General features: G+C 46.5%; 1 protein-coding gene across 4 annotated transcripts; it reads right to left on the reverse strand.

Annotated features, from left to right (window-relative positions):
* Positions 1 to 279: 279 nt before the first annotated feature.
* Positions 280 to 16,814, reverse strand: FAM186B (family with sequence similarity 186 member B). 4 transcript variants are annotated; one of them, XM_047865290.1, is made up of 8 exons: positions 16,727 to 16,814; positions 15,520 to 15,745; positions 10,843 to 11,025; positions 6,747 to 8,421; positions 6,039 to 6,231; positions 4,215 to 4,393; positions 3,327 to 3,512; positions 280 to 611 (listed from the first exon to the last, which is right to left on the reverse strand). In XM_047865290.1, the coding sequence occupies exons 2-8, from the start codon at positions 15,635 to 15,637 to the stop codon at positions 443 to 445; spliced, it is 2,703 nt and encodes a 900-aa protein (XP_047721246.1). In that variant the 5' UTR covers positions 15,638 to 15,745; positions 16,727 to 16,814; the 3' UTR covers positions 280 to 442. The 4 variants fall into 4 exon arrangements, with proteins under 4 accessions (XP_047721246.1, XP_047721244.1, XP_047721245.1 ...); XM_047865288.1 differs by having other exon boundaries at positions 16,579 to 16,808; XM_047865289.1 differs by having other exon boundaries at positions 528 to 611; positions 3,322 to 3,512; positions 16,579 to 16,808.
* Positions 16,815 to 19,030: the final 2,216 nt, after the last annotated feature.

Genomic DNA, 19,030 nt, shown 5'->3' on the forward strand with positions numbered 1-19,030 from the left:
TTGATACTTCCTTTTGGTCTTATCTTCTGAGCCTTCCTGCTAATCATCAGCACATCAGTTACTTATTTGTCTATGTCTCTGATGAATTGAAAAATTACTGGTGCCTACTGCGTGCCGGGCACTAATCGTGGCCGCCCTGGCTTGCTGGCTCCCAAAGGGCAGAGGTGACACTTGGGGAATCCTCCCTGATTGGCGTCCAGGTCAGGGGCCAGATGGTCATAGATCCGGTTCCAAAACTGAGTTCAGTGTGGGTTTCAGCAACAACACAAAAAGTTTTAAAAAGAAACACACCTCTATTTTATTAAAAATGTACAGTTTGGGGACTGAAGGAGGGAAGTGGTGTTTCTCAAAGTTCTAGGACTATTTAGCAATACCCAGGATGTTTGTTTAAAAACACCAGCTGGGAACCTGCATTTGAAACAAGTTCCCATGTGATTTTCAGTCACCCTGAAGTTTGAGAATCACTGACTAATGGATGGAGTGGGGACTGAGACTGTCTTGATCCTTCTGGCTTTATGGTTCCAGGGAAAGACTCATTTGACTTTTTACAAGCAAGCTTAGCTGACTCATCTGGGGCTTCCCGGGATTCGTTTCTTTTGGTCGCCAAGACACTGAAAGAGTTAATTCAGTTATGGGTTGGAGAGCAGCTGAGACAAGGCCCCAGGATGTGTGTGCCCACCTGGCCCACCCAAGAGCTTCCCTAGTCAGCTCTGGGAGACAGTCCAGAGCTGCGTCCGGACTTGACCTGGATGCGGAACTGCTTAACATAACCTTCCTGCCACATCCCAGGGGCTCTGCTTCTCTTCTTGTGACCTGCCTCTTGTCTCATATCACAGAAAATTTCCTCTTCCCTCCCTTCATTCTTCCCTGCCCCTTCCTCTCCATGTTCCTTCCTCTCCACTCCCGTCTAATCTCCTTCCCAGAAACCAAGTTTTAATAAGCCCTCTCCTCTGTCTGCAGCATGTTGGGAGATCTGTGTGAGTCTGTGCTCACTGCATCTTGGCCATGCATGTGAACCACCGTGTATGTTAGCTGTGCAGAAATAGGCCATGAGCAACAGAGGGCAGGGCAGTTAGAGTCAGGATTAAGATCCTTCTCCAACTGCAGACAGTGTTTGGTATATGCAGGCACATAGCTGTCTTACCTGTCAGAGCCCAGAGGAGATGCTTGTAAGACAAAGCAGAGAAAGCTCTTGCAGAAGGGGGTCTGCTGGCTTTTGAGGGACATGGCCTTTCTAGTGTCCCAAACCATAGAGAGAAGATGAATAGCCCTTCCCCATATTCTGAGAGGCCACCCAGTGGCCTGTAGATGAGACAGGCTGTCCATTCCAGGCAGGCAGCATGTAGTTGGTCCTAGTTAGGAAACCAGATGGTGGTGGGACCTGGGCCAGGGGAGCTGGTGAGGCTGACAGGATCACAAAGAAGTGAGTGACCAGAGACCACACAGCAGGTGGATGTGAGCATCTGTGATGAGGCAGGGGCAGGCAGTCAAAGAGAAGGTACACTCTGGGAGTGGAAACAGAGTGTGTCTCCAGAGGCCACATGCACGGAGCACTCACAAAGAGAGCAGGATGGCCACCATCCCTGAGGCAGCAGGAGCCTGGACAGCGGCAGAGAACTTTCATCAGAGAGTGGCAGATTCCCATGTTATGATAACGGGGTCCCAAGACAACACGGCGAGCTCCCACACTGAACCATCCAGGACCAGCCTGACACGCAGGTAGGCAGTGCCAACCTGGGATGCGGATCAAGAAGGCAGATGAAGCAGGGCTTTGTCTCTACACCTGATAGTATGATAAACTGAATGAACTTGTATGGAGTTAAAAAAAAAAAAAGCGGGGGGCGGGGCGGGGGGGAAGAAAATTGTATTCACCTAAATTCCCCTGGAAAGGGGAAGCTGTCTTTGTTGGGAACAATATTTTGATAAGTGCTTAAGCCTGAAGCTGAGATCCCAGTGGAGGCCTGGGTGTGGGTGGAACAGCTCTGCATGAGACAGGAAGGAGTTTTTGAGTTTTGCATGTTACGCCAGAGAGAGAGGGGAAGAAAGACGCTGTTGTTTGGTGCTTTTCATTCTGAATCCCTTTCCCCAACATCCTCTTAAATTTTCAAAAAGATACTAATATCATGAAAGGCTTGGGGTTGAGTGGAGTGCATATTCTCGATATTTATGTACCCATATTATGTGTGGGGAAGAACAAAAGGGTTGGGGCCTCAGATTCAAACAGATGCCAAGCAAAGCCCAGGCACTAGCTGGGATGCAGAGAGAGGAGGAGCTCAGGGACGAGAGATCTACTATAGGGGAACTTGGGCAAGTTTAGCCAAATCTTAGTGGGGCGGGGCCCCAGTTGACCTCTGGTTACTGAGTTCTGCCACAGTGTTGTTTTGGTTGCTCTCAATCAATTTTGTTTGCTTTATCCAGCTCAACACCACACACACATACACACACACAGATGCACACACACCTCTTAGCAATTCTCCAGGAACTGAAAACCAGGTATCTATGTACCAGCTGGGACTCTCAGACCCACTTCAGAGCAGAAGTAGAGCCAAGGACCAGACTTCTTTGATGCTACCATGCCACCCTGTCTCACCTAAGTCCCTGTCTGGAGGACGGGGCAGCACCAGCATCTTACAGCCTTAATTCTGGTTAGATCTAGACTGGCAGCCATCAGTACCCTCTCCCTGTCAGAGATCTTTAATTGGGGCAGGGCCAGGGCCATAAGAGGCAGCAGGGATTGCTGCAAAAATCTAAAAACACTCCTTGAAAGAGCCTTAAGTCTTCAACAGAACCTTCCTAACTGGAATAGCCTCTTGTTGGCCTACTGAGTCCTGCCTCTTCCTCTCAGCTGCTGTTCCTGCGAACTATTCTCCAAGGCAGTAAAGAAATGAGAATGCCAAAGACAGGCCCAGGCCTGAGTCTCAGGTTCATCACGTGATTCTTGATCTCCTTCATCTCTCCATTCCTCTACCTGGCTCTCCTTGAGAACAACCTTCAGGCCTAGGACAAGATTCACATCCTGAGCAACTCACATGCAGCTCAAAAAACAACAAACTCACATGCAGCTCAAAAAACTTGTGTAGCGATCTTCTGAGACACTACATAAAGTCCTCTGAGAAAACTAGAATGGTGGCATGGGGACCCAAGCTGATGGCCAATGAGGCAGGTAAGCATCTCTCTGTCTGATGTGGTACAATAAATGAGGTTGTTATGAATGTCTGGAAAGAGATCTCTTGGGTGGTTGGACAGAGTCAGTGTGTACTCTGACCCCTGACCTTGGTGGGAAGGTTTCTCCAAATCCAGATTAACTATCCAACCTTGTACCTTACCGGGCCTTGAGGGACCTCAAGCTTTTGTGGTAGGAGGAATGCACATCCAAGGTCAATAGCCGGGGAATGTCTGGGCACCCCCCTAGCTGGTCCCAGGGCAGGCCGGGGGGAGTCTTCTTTTCTATTGGGTGACTGGAGGAGGCCACATCAGTCTTCCAGATGGCTTCTATCTGGTTATCCTGTTGTCTGGGGTGTGAAGGTTGAAAGCGTAGAAAGAGATAAAGGGTTAGACACACAGAGGGAGACTGAGAAACAACAAGCTCTCCAAAGCCATAAGGCCCAAAACGTCAGGACTTGTTTTCTTTCCCTCTCAAATAGTTGTTATCACCATCCTGTCACCTCTCTTCCCCTTAACTCTAAACCTCACCTCCCTGGGGCTCCTTTGGCTGAGGAGCTGCTGAAGGGGTGCTGGGATAGCCTCTGTTCTTCTAGGCACATGCCTCGGGGCTGCTCTGCACTGGGCCATACTAGGTGAGGATGTGGGTCTTCTTGACTGCCCAGAGGCTCATGGTATCTCTTTCTGAGCCTGGGTGGTGGGGTCACACGGTGGGAAGGATCAGGCTTATTTATTTGGACAGGCTAATGGCAGGTGCTGGACCAACAATGTTCAGGGCAGAAATGGTTGTAGGCTCTCAGATGTGGGTCCTCAGAGTCTTTCAGTTGCAATGTGAAACCTATCTGGATCAGGCTGGCTCCTGAGCCCACCCATCTGGGCCAATGGCTAGAACTGAGCAAGGCAGCTGAGAAGGCAGGCATCTTACAACTCACGAGGTGAACTCTGCCTGCCTGTGCCTTCACCAAGCTCCCAGTCTCCCCAGTCTGGCCACCCCAGCTTGCTCCATCTCCCCACCCATCCAGCTGGCTGCCTACCCGCTTCCCTGCACCTACCGAGCCATGCACAGGGGCTCACATTCCCAGTGCTTGCATGGAAAGTGCCTAGGAGGCTGCCTGCAGGAGGGGCCACATGAGTGCGTGTGCCGGAGAGAGGATGTGGGTGGCTTGTTTTTCCTCGGCTTTGTGGAGGTGACCACAGGGATGTGCAGACGAACATTCCACTCCAGCTGGAGCTAGGGACACCAGCAGAGAGGCATCAAGGAGACAGGAATTTATCCCCTCTCTAGAGCAGAAGGAGGCATAGCCTGACTCAGGGCTAAGAAGAGAAGGTAAGGCCCAGGGAATGCCTCCAATCAGAGAGCCCTAGAACCCCCAAGTATCAAATTCCCTAAAAATTCCTTGAATTATTATTTTCTAGGTTAGTTCCTGTTTTCTCCTTTGTTGTGGAGAATCTGGACAATGAGCAAAACAGCAAGAAAAAAACTAAAGGAAGCCAGAGCAGCTGGAACTCGAGAGAGCACTCAGGATTCACAACATGAGGCCAAGTTGTGCCTAGAATGCTCTGGGTATTTTTGTATCCAGCCTCTGCCCTGGCACTGGGTAAGGAGCTGGGGAGATCCTTCTAGCCACCCAAAGAATTGTCATATAGTCCGTTGTTAACAAGTCAAGACACCTACAACTTAACAAGTGAAGATACCTACAGGAGATGATTGGGACTAGTACAAAGTGATAGGAAACTGAGTTGGGAGATGGCCCCATGACCAAGGCTTCTCCAACTGCCTGACACAGGCACTTACACTAAGTCCCTCAGCACACGGCTTCCCCCAGACTTGGGGGGGATTCCCCATGGGTTCTGAGCCAATGCTATGATTTTCTAATTCCCTGGGAGGTCAGCTAGTCCTCTGTGGACCATGTCAGCACTTGCTACTTCTCTGACCCTGCTAGCAGGGGAAACTGAATCTAGCCCTCAGAGAGTAAAAACAGCGCAGACCCACAGATCAGGCCTCAGAGTGACTTTGTACTGTCAACAGCAACACCAAAACCCTGAAGTCAATGAGAAGTGCTGTCAAAAATGAGAGGGAAAATGCATTCTAACCTAGACTTCCATATCCAGGCCAACTGTCAATTAAGAAGGTACTAGGGGCACCTAGGTGGCTCAGTTGGTTAAGCATCTGACTTCAGCTCAGGTCATGATCTCGTGGTTCATGGGTTCGAGGCTCTGTGCTGACAGCCCAGAGCCTGGAGCCTGCTTCAGATTCTGTGTCTCCCTTTCTCTCTGACCCCTCTCCCACTCATGTGCACGTGTTCTCTCCCCCTCTCTCGCTCTCAAAAATAAAAAAATAAACATAAAAGAAAAAAAGAGTGAAGGTACTACGTAAAGATGTTTTCAGACAACCAGGGTTTCACTGATTTTACCTGGCAGGAACCTTGGTCAGAAAGTGATCAGAGGAGACCTGGCATCTAGAAAGCAAAGGAACCATCCACAGAGAGAGGCAAAGTGAGATCCCAGCATGTGGGTAAAAAGGACAGCTGTGACTAAGTCAGTAGAGGAACCAGAACACACAGGAACAGGGCAGAGGGTCCCGTGGGGGAAGGAGAACTTGAGCATAAAGTTGGGACTACAGGATCCAGCTGCCTTCTCTCTCCAGAAGAGTCTTTCTTCTACAGTTCTGTTTGAGGGCCCCTCTCTCTCCCACTCTCCCCATATAAAAAATCAGAAAGCTGCCCTTCCTTATGCTTGAGCCTCCAGCCTTTGCCTCTTCCTGGCTCAGAGTCTCTAACCTGCCCTCTTATTTCCTGTCCGCTAGCTGCCCCCAGTTACACCCCACCAGCTCACATCCCTTCCAGCTGTGCTGACCCCCAATGAGGGAGGCCCACCTTGGGGAACATGGTCACCATGCTGCTCAGGCACTCTCGGCGCTTCTCCTCCAGGTCCTTCTGCTTGTCTGTCCAGGCCTGCAGCCAGAGATTCTGCAGGCAGTCAATGTTTTCCAGGTAGATGTAGAGGTTCTGGGTCTTGCAGGTAGTCTCAGTTTCTTGTATAACTTGTATGTGGTTGGTCACTTCTTGTCTGGGAAATCGGGTAAGGGAGTTAGTGGGTGAAAGGGCCTGCTCCCCAAGTCTCGTAACCAACGTTGACTCTGCGTTTGTAATTCCTGACAGCAAGGAGGGAAACAGAGGTTGCTGAGAGTCACAAAAGCAGGGAGCAGAGAGGTGGGAGGTGGTGGCAGGTGAGGAGCCTTGGGGCCAGGCTGGAAACAGAAAGAGAGAATAAGGCCAGCAGGGGAACATATCAGGTGCATTAGGGACAGTGCAATAGGAAGAGAGGAAGAAATAAGGAAGTGGCCTCAGAGGAAAAACCCACCAGGGAAAGAGCAATGTGTATGTGTAAATGCCCGACCTCCCACACCTCCAGGGTCACCCCAGGCCCAAGGTCAGACATCCTTTGCCAGCCCCCTCCCTCAGGGGACCTTATCCAGGTCTGGGGTGACTCTCCATTCCCATTTGCTGCGTGCTCCTCCTCTCCCTTTGGGTTTTGTCTCTGCCCACACACTGCAGTTGGCGTGGGTGTCAGGGAGTACCTACCGGAGGCTCTGGAAGTGTCTGTAGCGGATGTACTTATGGCACAGACACTGCAGCCGAAGCACGTTCAGCTCCATGGTGGTGGTGGTGAGATCCAGCGCCTTGGTGCGTAGATAGTGGGGCAGCCCCAGGTCAGCCTCCTCGCTCAGGAGCTGCAGATTCTTCCTCTGTGCCTCCACATCCATGTGGTATACTTTCCCCTTGAGAGTTACTGAGGAGATACGCAAAGGAGGCCGGGACACCTTTTGGATGGATGTCCCCGTGACAGGAAAGGAAGCCGATTTCTTGGGCTTCGTGGGAACCTGGCAGGTCCACGGTTTCTGGGTAGACTTGGCTGAACTCGTGTTCCTCTGGTTTCTGGGGGCAGGCTGCTGGGTATTAGGGGACCTGGGAAAGTGCTTCCTGCCTTGGTGAGCAGACTGGGCCCGGCTTGAGGGAGGTGCCAGCGATGCCTTCTCCAAGTCCCTCCACTGCCTGGTGGTCATGAAGAGGACCCTGTCTGTGCCCTCCCCTGGAGGCTCTGGCTCCCTCCATGGGCCCCCTTGCTCCTTTTCTTGCTGGCCCAGCCTCTGCCACTGCTCCCTCGCCGCCTCCTCCACCTTCCACTGTTGCAGCTTCTCCTGGTGTTCCTGCTCCAGCAGGGCCCACTTCTTCTGACGCTGCAGCCACATCTCCTCCTCCTCCAGCCACTGCTGCCTCTGCCTCTCCCAGCGGAGCTCTTCTTCCCAGTGCTCCACCTTGCTCTCCAAGGCCACCTTCCTGGAGCTCTCTGGGGACAGCTGCATCCTCAAGTGGGGCTTAATTTGGAGTCCTTCCTTCTCCTGGGATGCTTCCTGGACATCCTTTTGGTCTTTCACTTGGTGAAAGAAGTGGCCTGGGCTTTCTGCCACCAGTCTTTCCCATATCTTAGGAGACCTGTGATCCACCGAGGACAGCATCATGGGCTGAAGATGTTCGGTGTCCTTGGTGCTGTACACATCTGCAATCCTCGAATACATGGTCATGGTGGAGAGTGGCTGAGATGTTGAAGGCCTGGCACTGCTGTCCCAGGCTGTGGCCATGGGACCTGGGGAGAGTGGTGAAAACCACTGCTCCTTCTTGGGTTCCTGCTGAGTTTCCTTCATGACTGTTTCTTTCTCTGGGAGGGTCTCTTTCTCAGGGGGCCCCAGGGAGTCAACCAAGATCTTGGTTGGTTCTTCTTCTTGATCTCTAGCAGACTGAGCCTTCTCTAGCTGGAACTCTAAGGCATGCTTTATTAGGAGAAGGTCATGGTATTTCCCCCCTAGAATTTCCACTTGCTTTAGCAGGGCATCCCTCTTGCTCTGGAGAACTTGGAGGGAATTCTGGAAGTATAGCCTCTGGGTGCTAAGTTCTTTGGTCATCTCTATTTTCAGGTTCCTGTATTTGGTCTCCAGGCTTCTGTTCTCTTTGTGCTGGAGGGTCAAGGCCTTGTTGAGGTTCTCTACCATGCCAGACATGTACCTGATGGCTCTGACCTCCCCCTGGTTGAACATGGTGGAGTCCAGGAGCTCCTGCAGCATGGACTTCACCTCAGAGACCTTCGTGCAGGTAGCATGACTGTCCTGGAGCATCTGTTCTGGGCTCAGTGGCTGAGGGTAGGGTGCAGATTTTGGGGGTCTCTGTTCCCACCAGCCCTGCCAGAAGGTGTGTTTGGATACTAGGAGAGACAGAACAAAGGCAACAAGCTCCTGTGAGCCCCAACAATTATACTGATTCTGCACACCCTGCCTGGCCAAATTCCCATCCAACTCTCTTACGCCTTTGGCAAGAATAAGGAGCTGAGGCAACAGGTGAGGCCAGGGGAGATGTTGTCAGGAGAGATCTCTGCCAGGCTCAGAGCTTGCTCAGAGCTTACCTGTCAGGGTGAGCCAGCTCCATAGCACCTGCAGGGCCCATGGGCCTGAAACTATTCAATTCAGTTCAGTTCAATTCAGTGTACCTCTTTTTTTTTAATATTAAAAAAAATTATTGTTTATTTTTGAGAGAGAGAGAGAGAGAAATAGAGTGCAAGAGCAAGCAAGGGAGAGACAGAGAGAGGGAGACACAGAATCTGAAGCAAACTCCAGGCTCCGAGCTGTCAGCACAGAGCCCGACGTAGGGCTCGAACTCACGGACTGCGAGATCATGACCTGAGCCGAAGTCGGACACTTGACCGACTGAGCCACCCAGGTGCCCCTAATTCAGTGTACTTCTGATCTCATGTATTTCCCTGGAGTAAAGTCACCTTTCCAGTCATGCTACTTCCCAGACTCAATATCCATGTTTGGCTATCTATTGCCAACTATCCAAACTCTGGAAACCTACCTGGCACTTACACTCCAGGTCACCTGAGAAGTTTTGTTTCCCTTTCCTGTTACCATTAGACTGTGTAGAGAATTTATCACATGGTTCTGCAACTGTTCATACGTTGGGTTTTTAAATGACTAATGTCATTTCCCATTTTGGAGGTCATGAACTCCTTTGGTAGTTTGATGAAAGCAGGGGACCTTCTCCCCAGAAAAATGCACATAAACACCAACTGTGCACTATGTTCAAACCCGTTCATAGACTTCAGCTCCTCAGGGCTGGATCACGATTACAGTTGTATCCCCTTGATCTACCATACGTAGAGCTGCTGGAGTGATTATCTTGGACCATCCATTCATCTGCCCATTCAGTGAACATCACTAACAGAAAAAACACTGGCTACCTTTGCGTGAGGAACTAAAGGGATATGGAAATTAAATGGCATTGAAGTCAAACTAGCATTTAGCTAATATTGTCAGAGAGGTCATATGGTTCAGAGCTTGAATTCTGGAATCAGATAACTTAGACTTGAATCCCATCCTTACCACTTGCTTTAGGCAAGTTTCCTAACTTCTTAGTGCCTCTGTTTCTAAAAAATGGGGATAACCAACCAAAGCATCTAATTGTAAGATTTCACTAGATTATGCAAGTTTAGCGGCAAGCAGAGTCCCAGGTATCTAGTAAGTGCTCAATAACTAATCCCTAAAAAGAAACTAATAAGACACAGTCTTTGCCATCCAGGAGTTTATAATCTAGCTATGAAATATATACAAATTACTATACTTCAAGATATAACATGGTAAGGATTGTAGGAGAGATTATCTCCTTATCCACCTTTCCCTGCTTCATCCCTCCCCCAACTATCAATCTTCCTTGACTGATAAGGAGTCTGGCCATGAGAGTCAATGGTGAAACACCAAAGTGACATATTGTTCATTAAGCTCTGAGCATGTTCTAAGCATGGTGCCAGATGACTTACACCCAGTGGAACCCTGCAAGTGGGCGGGTGCTCCTCATTTTGTATATGAGGAAAGTGAGGTTCAGAAAGATCAAGTAACTTGTCCAAAGTCACACAGTCAGAAATTGGCACATGGGATTCAACCTCAGGTCCATCTGACTGTGAAGCCCATATTCTTGAGTAAGATTAAAAAGCCAGAAAACCTAAGCATGGGGTCTGGTTTTGCCACAGATTTTTGCTTTGTTTTGTTTTGTTTTGTTTTGTTTTGTTTTGTTTTGTAGTCCTTTCTCTTCTCTGAGATTTAATGTTCTCATCTACAAAGCGTAGGAGGAGTTAGATAATCTCAGGTTCCTTCTAGTGTTGACAGGAGTAAAATTTCAAGGTTGAACTATGTTGTTGACTGACCATTCCTGGAGCAGCCACAATTAAGAAGATCCTGGAAGGGCATCTGGCTGTCTCGCCAGACTTCTAGGCTCTCCAGCTGGATTTGGAGTAAGGAAAAGATGTTCTTTGGGCTGTAGCTACAAATTCCAGCCTTTTTGGCCTACTAGCCTTGATTTTCAGGACCTGCATGAGGCTACAGCTCCAGAGAGTACCAACAGGGACCTGTCTCCCCATTACCCCTCCCTCTAGCCCCAAGGGATTGCTTAGAACTGCTCAGTGCTCAGCTTGGGTTAAACACCCCAACCCCTCGCTATTGCCTCTCCATCTCAGATAAGGCTTTTGTTATGGAGGAAAGTCAGAAAGACCCCACAGGTGCTGGCAAGTGACCTCTTTTCCTGAGATGGCATCCACCCCATTCAACCCCCCCTCTCAGGTGTTCCTGGAACCTACTTTGTGTCCTTTGCTTTTGTCCTTCAATGAGAGTGGAACAAAGGGAAGTGAGAGATTCGATGCCTCCTTTGGTGGCAATGAGAGAGAGAGGTAATACCTTCTCCATCACCTCAATCCATTCATCCAGGGCTTCCTCTTCCTCCTTACACTTCCTGTTCCTGAGCTCATAGGTCAGACTGTCACCTAGAGAGGGAGTGGGAGATGCAGACTGAGTGCAATCTGTCCTCTAGGGAGCCCCAAGTTGTCCTATAGCACAGGGGTTCCAGCAGGAAGCTTTGAGGTTGGATTAGTTTCACCTCTTAATAACTGTATGATGTTGGGTAAATCACTTACTTCTCTGAGCCTCAGCATCCATGCCTGTAAAAGGGTTGGGTGGGGATTAAATGAGATAATGCATGTGAAATGATTAACGTGAAGCCTGCTGTGTCGAAAACGTACAATAGACATTAAACAGTATTGTTGTTTAACTATAAGGCTAGGGATGTGTCTGCCTTGTTATTGCTCTATCCCCATTGCCTAGTTCAGTATCTGGACAATTAAATGAATTAACTGGAGTGAAAAGCCTACTTAGTTCTTGGGGGCGGCTGAAGGATCATAGAACTATGAGCTCCTTGGAGGCAGGGCAGGGTGAAGGGGGTAGGGCACATCCCTATACCATCTCACTCCAACACTGCGGCGTCCACCCAACCCCATAGCAGCCTAAGGTCTCACGATGGTGCAACAGTGATGTTAACAGGGGCAGCACCTGGTCCACGACTGGGTATAGTTGGTCCACACTCAAATGGCTATACCAGTTGTTTACGGCTGGCATCAGGGCTGTTTGGCCCATGCAGTAAGGGTCATTAAGTACTATGAATATCACCCATGGATTCTTCTATAAAACACCCGGCGTGGTCCATCAAAAAACTGTTAGAGCTAATAAACAAATTCAGTAAAGTTGCAGGATACAAAATGAACATACAAAAATCAGTTGCATTTCTATAACCTAATGATAAACTATCTGAAAAAGAAAGAAAACAGTCCCATTTACAACAGCATCAAAAACAATAATATACTTAGCAATAAATTTAACCAGGGAAGGATCTCTACACTGTAAGCTATAAGACATTGATGGAAGAAACTGAAGACACATATAAATGGAAAGATATTCCATCTTCATGGATTGGAAGAATCAATATTGTTTAAAATGTCCATACTACCATTTAGAGCCATGTACAGATTCAATGAAATCTCTATCAAAATCCCAATGGCATTTTTCACAGAAAAAAAAAAAAAATAGAAAAAAAATCCTAAAATCCATATAGAACCACAAAAGGCCCCAAATAGCCAGAGCAATCTTGAGACAAAGACAAAGCTGGAGGCATCATACTACCCAATTTCAAACTATATTACATAGCTATAATAATCAAAACAATATGATATCGGCATAAAAACAGATACGTAGACAAATGGAGCAGAATTGAGAACCCAGAAATAAACCTATGCATATATGGACAATTAGTATTTGACAAGGGAGCCAAGAATACACAGTGGGTAAAGGATGGCTCTTCACAGTGATGTTGGTCAACCTGGACATACACGTGCAAAAGAATGAAATAGGACCCCTATCTCACACCACTCACAAAAATTAACTCAAAATGGATTAAAGACTTAAATGTAAGACCTGAAACCATAAAACTCCTAGGAGAAGACATAGGGAAAAAGCCTCTTGACATTGGTCTTGGCAATGATTTTTTGGGTATGACACTAAAAGCAAAGGTAACAGAAGCAAACATGAACCAGTGGGACTATATCAAACTAAATAGTTTCTGCACAGTAAAAGAAAGGGTCAATAAAATGAAAAGGCAATCTACAGAATGGGAGAAAATATTTGCAAACTGTATACCTGATAAAGGGTTAATATCCAAAATAAGAAGTTCATACAACTCAATAGCAAATGAAACAAAACAAAACAAATAATCCAGTTTAAAAAATGGGCAGGGGCGCCTGGGTGGCTCAGTCGGTTAAGTGTCCGACTTCAGCTCAGGTCACGATTTCGTGGTCCGTGAGCTCGAGCCCCGTGTCGGGCTCTGGGCTGATGGCTCAGAGCCTGGAGCCTGCTTCCGATTCTGTGTCTCCCTCTCTCTCTGTCCCTCCCCCGTTCATGCTCTGTCTCTCTCTGTCTCAAAAATAAATAAACGTTAAAAAAAATTTTTTAAAAATGGGCAAAGGCCACACAAGATGTGATAAAGACAAAAGGAAGCTGGCCTGGTCTCAGAGATCTTTTCCTTCTTGATGCAAGTACACAGCTTCCAGAAAGTGGTCCCATGACAAGTGACAGCAATTTAACTGTCTAATTGTAGCTACTTTGTAGCTAGTTGTAACTGTGCAAGAGTCATATCCACATCCCTTTGATCAAATTTACTGTGCTAGCTATGACACATTTTGAACTGGTTTAAATGTACACGGCACAGAATCAGTTATCAGACAGCCTATCGACTTGGGGAGAAACCTATGTATAGGTGCAAATCTCAGCATCGCCCTGGAGTTTAGGAAAGCAGGCAAATGTGTGTCCCCCACTGTGCTGATAAATGTGTCCATGGTCGCTGCACTTTTCCAAACACCTGTCAGTGTGGGCCTGGCTGGGGCAGGACCAACTCCCCAGTGATGAGGAAAGGACAGCCCAGAATAATTAAATGATTTGCCTGAGTTTACGCATCTACTAAATGGTGGAGACAGACAACTCTCCTCCACAGCCAGTAATTTTAACCACAAGGGTGTGGTGTTCCTGAAGTTGGAAAGGAAGTTCAGTCAATGTGACAACGGTCAGTGGCACTGAAGAGAGTGAGAGCAGGAGGCAGGGGCCGACAGCACCAGACAAATACTAGAACAAATATCCTGAGATATTTTGAGGGCACACTAACATTAGAGATGATGAATTTAAAATGACACCAATTTGGAAGTACTTATTTTGTTATTTTTAATTTTCTCACTTGTAATATTAAGGATGTTAAGCCAGATTATATTTACAATTCCTTTCAACACTGTGATTAAATACGTATGTGCAAAAAAAAAAAAAAAGACAAAGGATCTGTTTTTTAAAGAAGACATACAAATAGCCAACAGGTAATGGAGATCAACATCACTAATTGTCAGGGAAATACAAATTAAAACCACAATGAGATATTACCTTATTCCTGATAGGATGGCTATTATGAAAAAGACAAGAGATAAAAAGTGTTGATGAGAACACGGAGTAAAGGGGACCCCTGTGCACTTCTGGTGGGAATATAAATTGGTACAACCATTTTGGAAAACAGTATGAAGGTTCTTCTAAAAATTAAAAATAAAATTGTGATATGATACAGCAATCCCACTTCTGGGTATATATCCAAAGGGAATGGAATCACGGTCTCCAAGAGATATCTACATGGCCATGTTCATTGAAGCATCATTCACAAAAGCCAAGATATGGAAACACGCTAAGTGTCAGTCAGTGGAGGAATGGTTAAAGAAAATGTGGTATATACAATGAAATATTAGTAAATCATAATAAAGAAGGAAATCCTGCCATTTGTGACCAAGGGGATATACCTTGAGGGTATTATGCCAAGTGGAATAAGTCAGATGCAGAAAAACAAACACTGTATGATCTCACTTATATGTGGAATCTAAAAAGCTGAACACACAGACACACACACACACACACACACACACACACACACACAAAGTTGAATTCACAGAAACAGAGAGTACAGTGGTTGCCAAGGGCTGGGGGGGGGGGGGTAGGGGAAATGGGGAGCTATTGGCCAAAGGGTACAAAGTTTCAGTTATAAAATTAAAATGTTCTGGGGATCTAATACACAATGTGGTGTCTATACTAACAATACTGTATTGTATACTTGGAATTTGCTAAGAGAGTAGATCTTAAATGTCTTCACCAGAAAAAAAAAGAGGGGGGGGGTAACTTGTAAGGTGACAGATGTGTTAATTAACCTTATTGTGATAATCATTTCATAACATATACATGCATCAAAGCATCACATTGTACACTCTAAAGTTACACAATGTTGGGGCGCCTGGGTGGCGCAGTCGGTTAAGCGTCCGACTTCAGCCAGGTCACGATCTCGCGGTCCGTGAGTTCGAGCCCCGCGTCGGGCTCTGGGCTGATGGCTCGGAGCCTGGAGCCTGTTTCCGATTCTGTGTCTCCCTCTCTCTCTGCCCCTCCCCCGTTCATGCTCTGTCTCTCTCCATCCCAAAAATAAAAAAAAATAAACGTTGAAAAAAAAATTTTTTTAAGTTACACAATGTTATTTGTCAATTACATCTCAATAAGTATGGAAAATTTAAAAATATAGCTAGCATGGATTTGAATTTAGTTTCCACCCTGCTGATAGATGAGATGTCAGAATGGACCTATGACAGGCTTCATCACACATGCAGCTAATGTCACAATCTACTAGGTTTTGGACTATTACATGTTTGCCCCTCTGGTGAGTGGAGATGATTGCCGTGACAGAAGCAAGGGAATATCTCACTGGAGTGTGTCTTTTGGTCCCTTGGCAACCCACCAACTGCCCTGCTTTTTCCTCCCAGTGAGAGTTGACCTGGGGTGGGGAAAGGAGGAGCCAAGAGCCAGTGTGGGACCAAGTCAGTGGGGAAGCGGCCCGCCCTCAGGCAGCCAGTCTGCAAACTCACCCCAGTCACCCAGCCAGCGGAGAATTTCATACAAGTGCTTCTCTTTAGTATTAGCATCTTCAGAGAAGGAGGCAATTTTCTCCAGTAAGATGAATCTGTTCTTGCCCTTTTGCTCCATCTGGTCAGGTTTTGCCTTTTCTTTTAAATCATATCCTAATTCTTCCTGGAAGCTGTTGATGACACAGTTGACGTTGTCCAAGATGTCTGAGAGCTGGGAAGAAATATCCTATACGGGAGGCAGCAGATTGTAGTGTTTAGGGGTGTGAACTCTAAAGCCAGAGACCAGGTTCTGGTAGTGTGATCTCAGACAAGTCAGTTCACCTATTGGGGCTCTAGCGTTCTTACTTCTAAAGTGGGGATCATTATATATCAATGTCACAGAGTTTCTTCTAAAGATTAAATGAACTAATATTTGTAAAGCACTTAAGACAGTGCCTAGCACATAAAATAAGTGTTAGCTCTTATTAATGTCACTTTGATGATTAAGACCAAGTCAGGAAGGGAAAGAATACTAAATATCCAGGGCAAACAATTCCTTCAGAATTTCAAAATTTTCTAGGGACTTCTGGACATCTCACAAGGATCCAGAGGCAACAGACTGGAAAAATGAGGCCCTAAGAAACCTTTTGGATCAAAGGTACTAGAGGCTCATGGGCAGGGTGATTTCAGCCTTTGGCTATTTCTCTATAAGCTTCTAGGGCTTAGCTTGAAGGATTCTGACAGGTTGCCCTGAACAGACCTCAATCAAGAACTCTGGGCCCTTCCTCTTGCCCTGCTAAGACCTACCACATAGTGGTAGGACCATCCTAGGGCTTCCTTATGGGCTGTTCCCTTCCTGTGCCCAGCCCTGCCTCAGAGGGCTGGTTCGATTCCAGCCGGCCCTGCAGAGGCCAAGTCAAAGAGTTGGAATTTTGAATTAATCTGTCTGCAAATCCAGCCTGTTGAAGATGCCAGGAACCCTGAGGGCCCAGAGCTGGAATCTTGTCCCAATCTGGGATCAGTTCTCAGTCTCCACATCAGATCCCAATAGAAGGGTGACCCCCTTATCTCAGGTGTTACCTCCTGAGCCCGTGTTAGCTGGGCAGCCTCAATCCTTGAGATGATGGCTTTGACCGACGCAGGGGTCACCAACTGTAGGGGCCTGTTTTTCTCCATTTTGGATCACCCCGTCAGTCGCAAAGATGTCCTGTGTCTCTGGTACACAGACCTGGACACGTGATACTGGCTGCTTTGGGGTTAAGGGCTCCAGGGCAGTTCCTGAGTTCCCTGCCTAGCCACAGCTCCCTGTAACTGCCAGACATCAGGTTCCAACTGACCTTTTCTCCGGTGACATCATCAGTTAGATTAGAAGAATGGCTCCTTGTCATCTATCTGCTTGGCTATCTAGCTTTTTATCCATCGCTAATATACATTAAGTTGACCTGTTGCTTTAAGTAATTAAATGTTCTTCTACCAAACTAAATATTAATGGCTAAAAATAAGAAAAAGCAATTAGAAAATGTTCTTTTCCCAAAGAGAAGTTTTTAAAAATTAAAGCCAGTCAATAACTAACGATAATACGTTTGCATTTGCACCAGGGGTCAAGGGTCAATCTGCACTTTTACTTACTGAAGGTGACCATTATTGCAAGATGGCTTTTAAAAACAAATGTTTAAAATGGACATTGCTATATGCCCAGGACCTAGAACCAAGCCTGGCACACAGTAGGCGCTTAATAAACACTTGCTGAATGAACGCATATGTAAGAACAGGTACGTATACTGCAAATTATTCTTCCATGCTATTTAAAAGTATTCCCATTTAGGGGCACTTGGGTGGCTCAGTTGGTTGAGCGTCTGACTTTGGCTCAGGTCATGATCTCATGGTTCATGAGTTCAAGCCCTATGTCAAACTCTCTGCTGACAGCTCAGAGCCTGGAGCCGGCTTCAGATTCTGTGTCTCCCTTTCTCTCTGTCCCTCCCTTGCTCACACTCTTTCTCTCTCTCTCTCTCTCTCTCTCAAAAAATAACCGTTAAAAAAATTTTTTTTAATTATCCCCATTTCACAGATAAGGAATTAAATATTGTAAGTTCAGTTCTTAGCAGTGCCATGGCCACTTAATAACTTGTCACCTGACACCCATCTTTCATTCATATATTTAAAGTTAATTCTTTTATTGCCTCTTTCACTCAACAAACACTTATTGGTAACATTCTACATGCCAAGCCTGGTCCTAGATACTAGAAATACATAAATGAATGAGATCTAGTTCTTTGAGGCACTCATACCTTGGTTTACGGATACCTTTCTATCTATACATCTTGAACTGGATAGCCCTTTAATCCCTTATGATTTCAGAGCATGTTGTAATTTATAAACAACTTATTCATGTATGAGCCGGCTAAGGCTCAGAGGACTTAAGAGATTTACCTAAAGTTAAGAGCTGAGAAGTACAGAGTCAGGACTTTACTCTGATTTCCTGATTCCCAATCTGAGGTCCTTTCTTTTTTTTCCCCTTTCTCCTTCTTTCTTTTAAACCCAATCATATTGATAATTAGATTACATATAAATGACCCAAACAAGCCAATTAAAAGATAGAGATTATAAGGTTCAATTAAGAAAATCCCAAGACTCAATTATGTGCTATCTATAGGAAACACACTTTAGGGGCACTGGGGTGCCTCAGTTGGTTAGGTGTTGGACCCTTGATTTAGGCTCAGGTCATGATCTCACCACTCATGAGTTCAGCCCTGCATCCAGCTCCTTGCTGGCAGTGCAGAGCCTGCTTGGGATTCTCTTGCTCTCCCTCTCTCTCTACCCCTCCCCTGCTCGTGCACACGTCCTCTCTCTCTCTCTCTCAAAATAAACTTAAAAAAAGAAAGGAAACTGGGGCGCCTGGGTGGCTCAGTAGGTTGAGTGTTCGACTTCGGCTCAGGTCATGATCTCACAGTTGGTGAGTTTGAGCCCCATGTCGGGCTCTGAGCTGTCGGCTCAGAGCCTGAAGCCTGCTTTGGATTCTGTGTCTCCCTCTCTCTCTCTCTCTCTGCCCCTCCCCTGCTCACATTCTGTCTCTCTCTCAAAAATAAATAAATGTTTTTAAAAAAACCACGCTTTAAATAAAAAAACACACATAGGTTAAAAGTCAAAGGATGGAAAGAGGTAAACCATGCTAATACTAATCAAAAAGAAAGTTGGAGTGGCTATATTAATATCAGAGTTTAGAATAAGAAATATTAGCGGGGCACCTGCGTGGCTCAGACGGTTAAGCATCTGACTTTGGCTCAGGTCATGATCTTGTGGTTCGTGAGTTCCAGCCCCACACTGGGCTCTCTGCTGTCAGCACAAAGCCTGCTTTAGATCCTCTGTCTCCCTCTCTCTCTACCTCTCCTTCACGCTGTTCATTCTTCCTCAAAAACAAACATAAAAAAAGAAATATTAGCAAAGATAAAAAGGGAGGGACATTCCATAATGATAAAGGTGACAATTAATAAAGGGGGATATAATCCTAGATGTACATGCATCTAATGACAGA

Source organism: Prionailurus viverrinus, chromosome B4, assembly GCF_022837055.1.
Source record: "Prionailurus viverrinus isolate Anna chromosome B4, UM_Priviv_1.0, whole genome shotgun sequence".
In the NCBI taxonomy this organism is placed as follows: domain Eukaryota; kingdom Metazoa; phylum Chordata; class Mammalia; order Carnivora; family Felidae; genus Prionailurus; species Prionailurus viverrinus.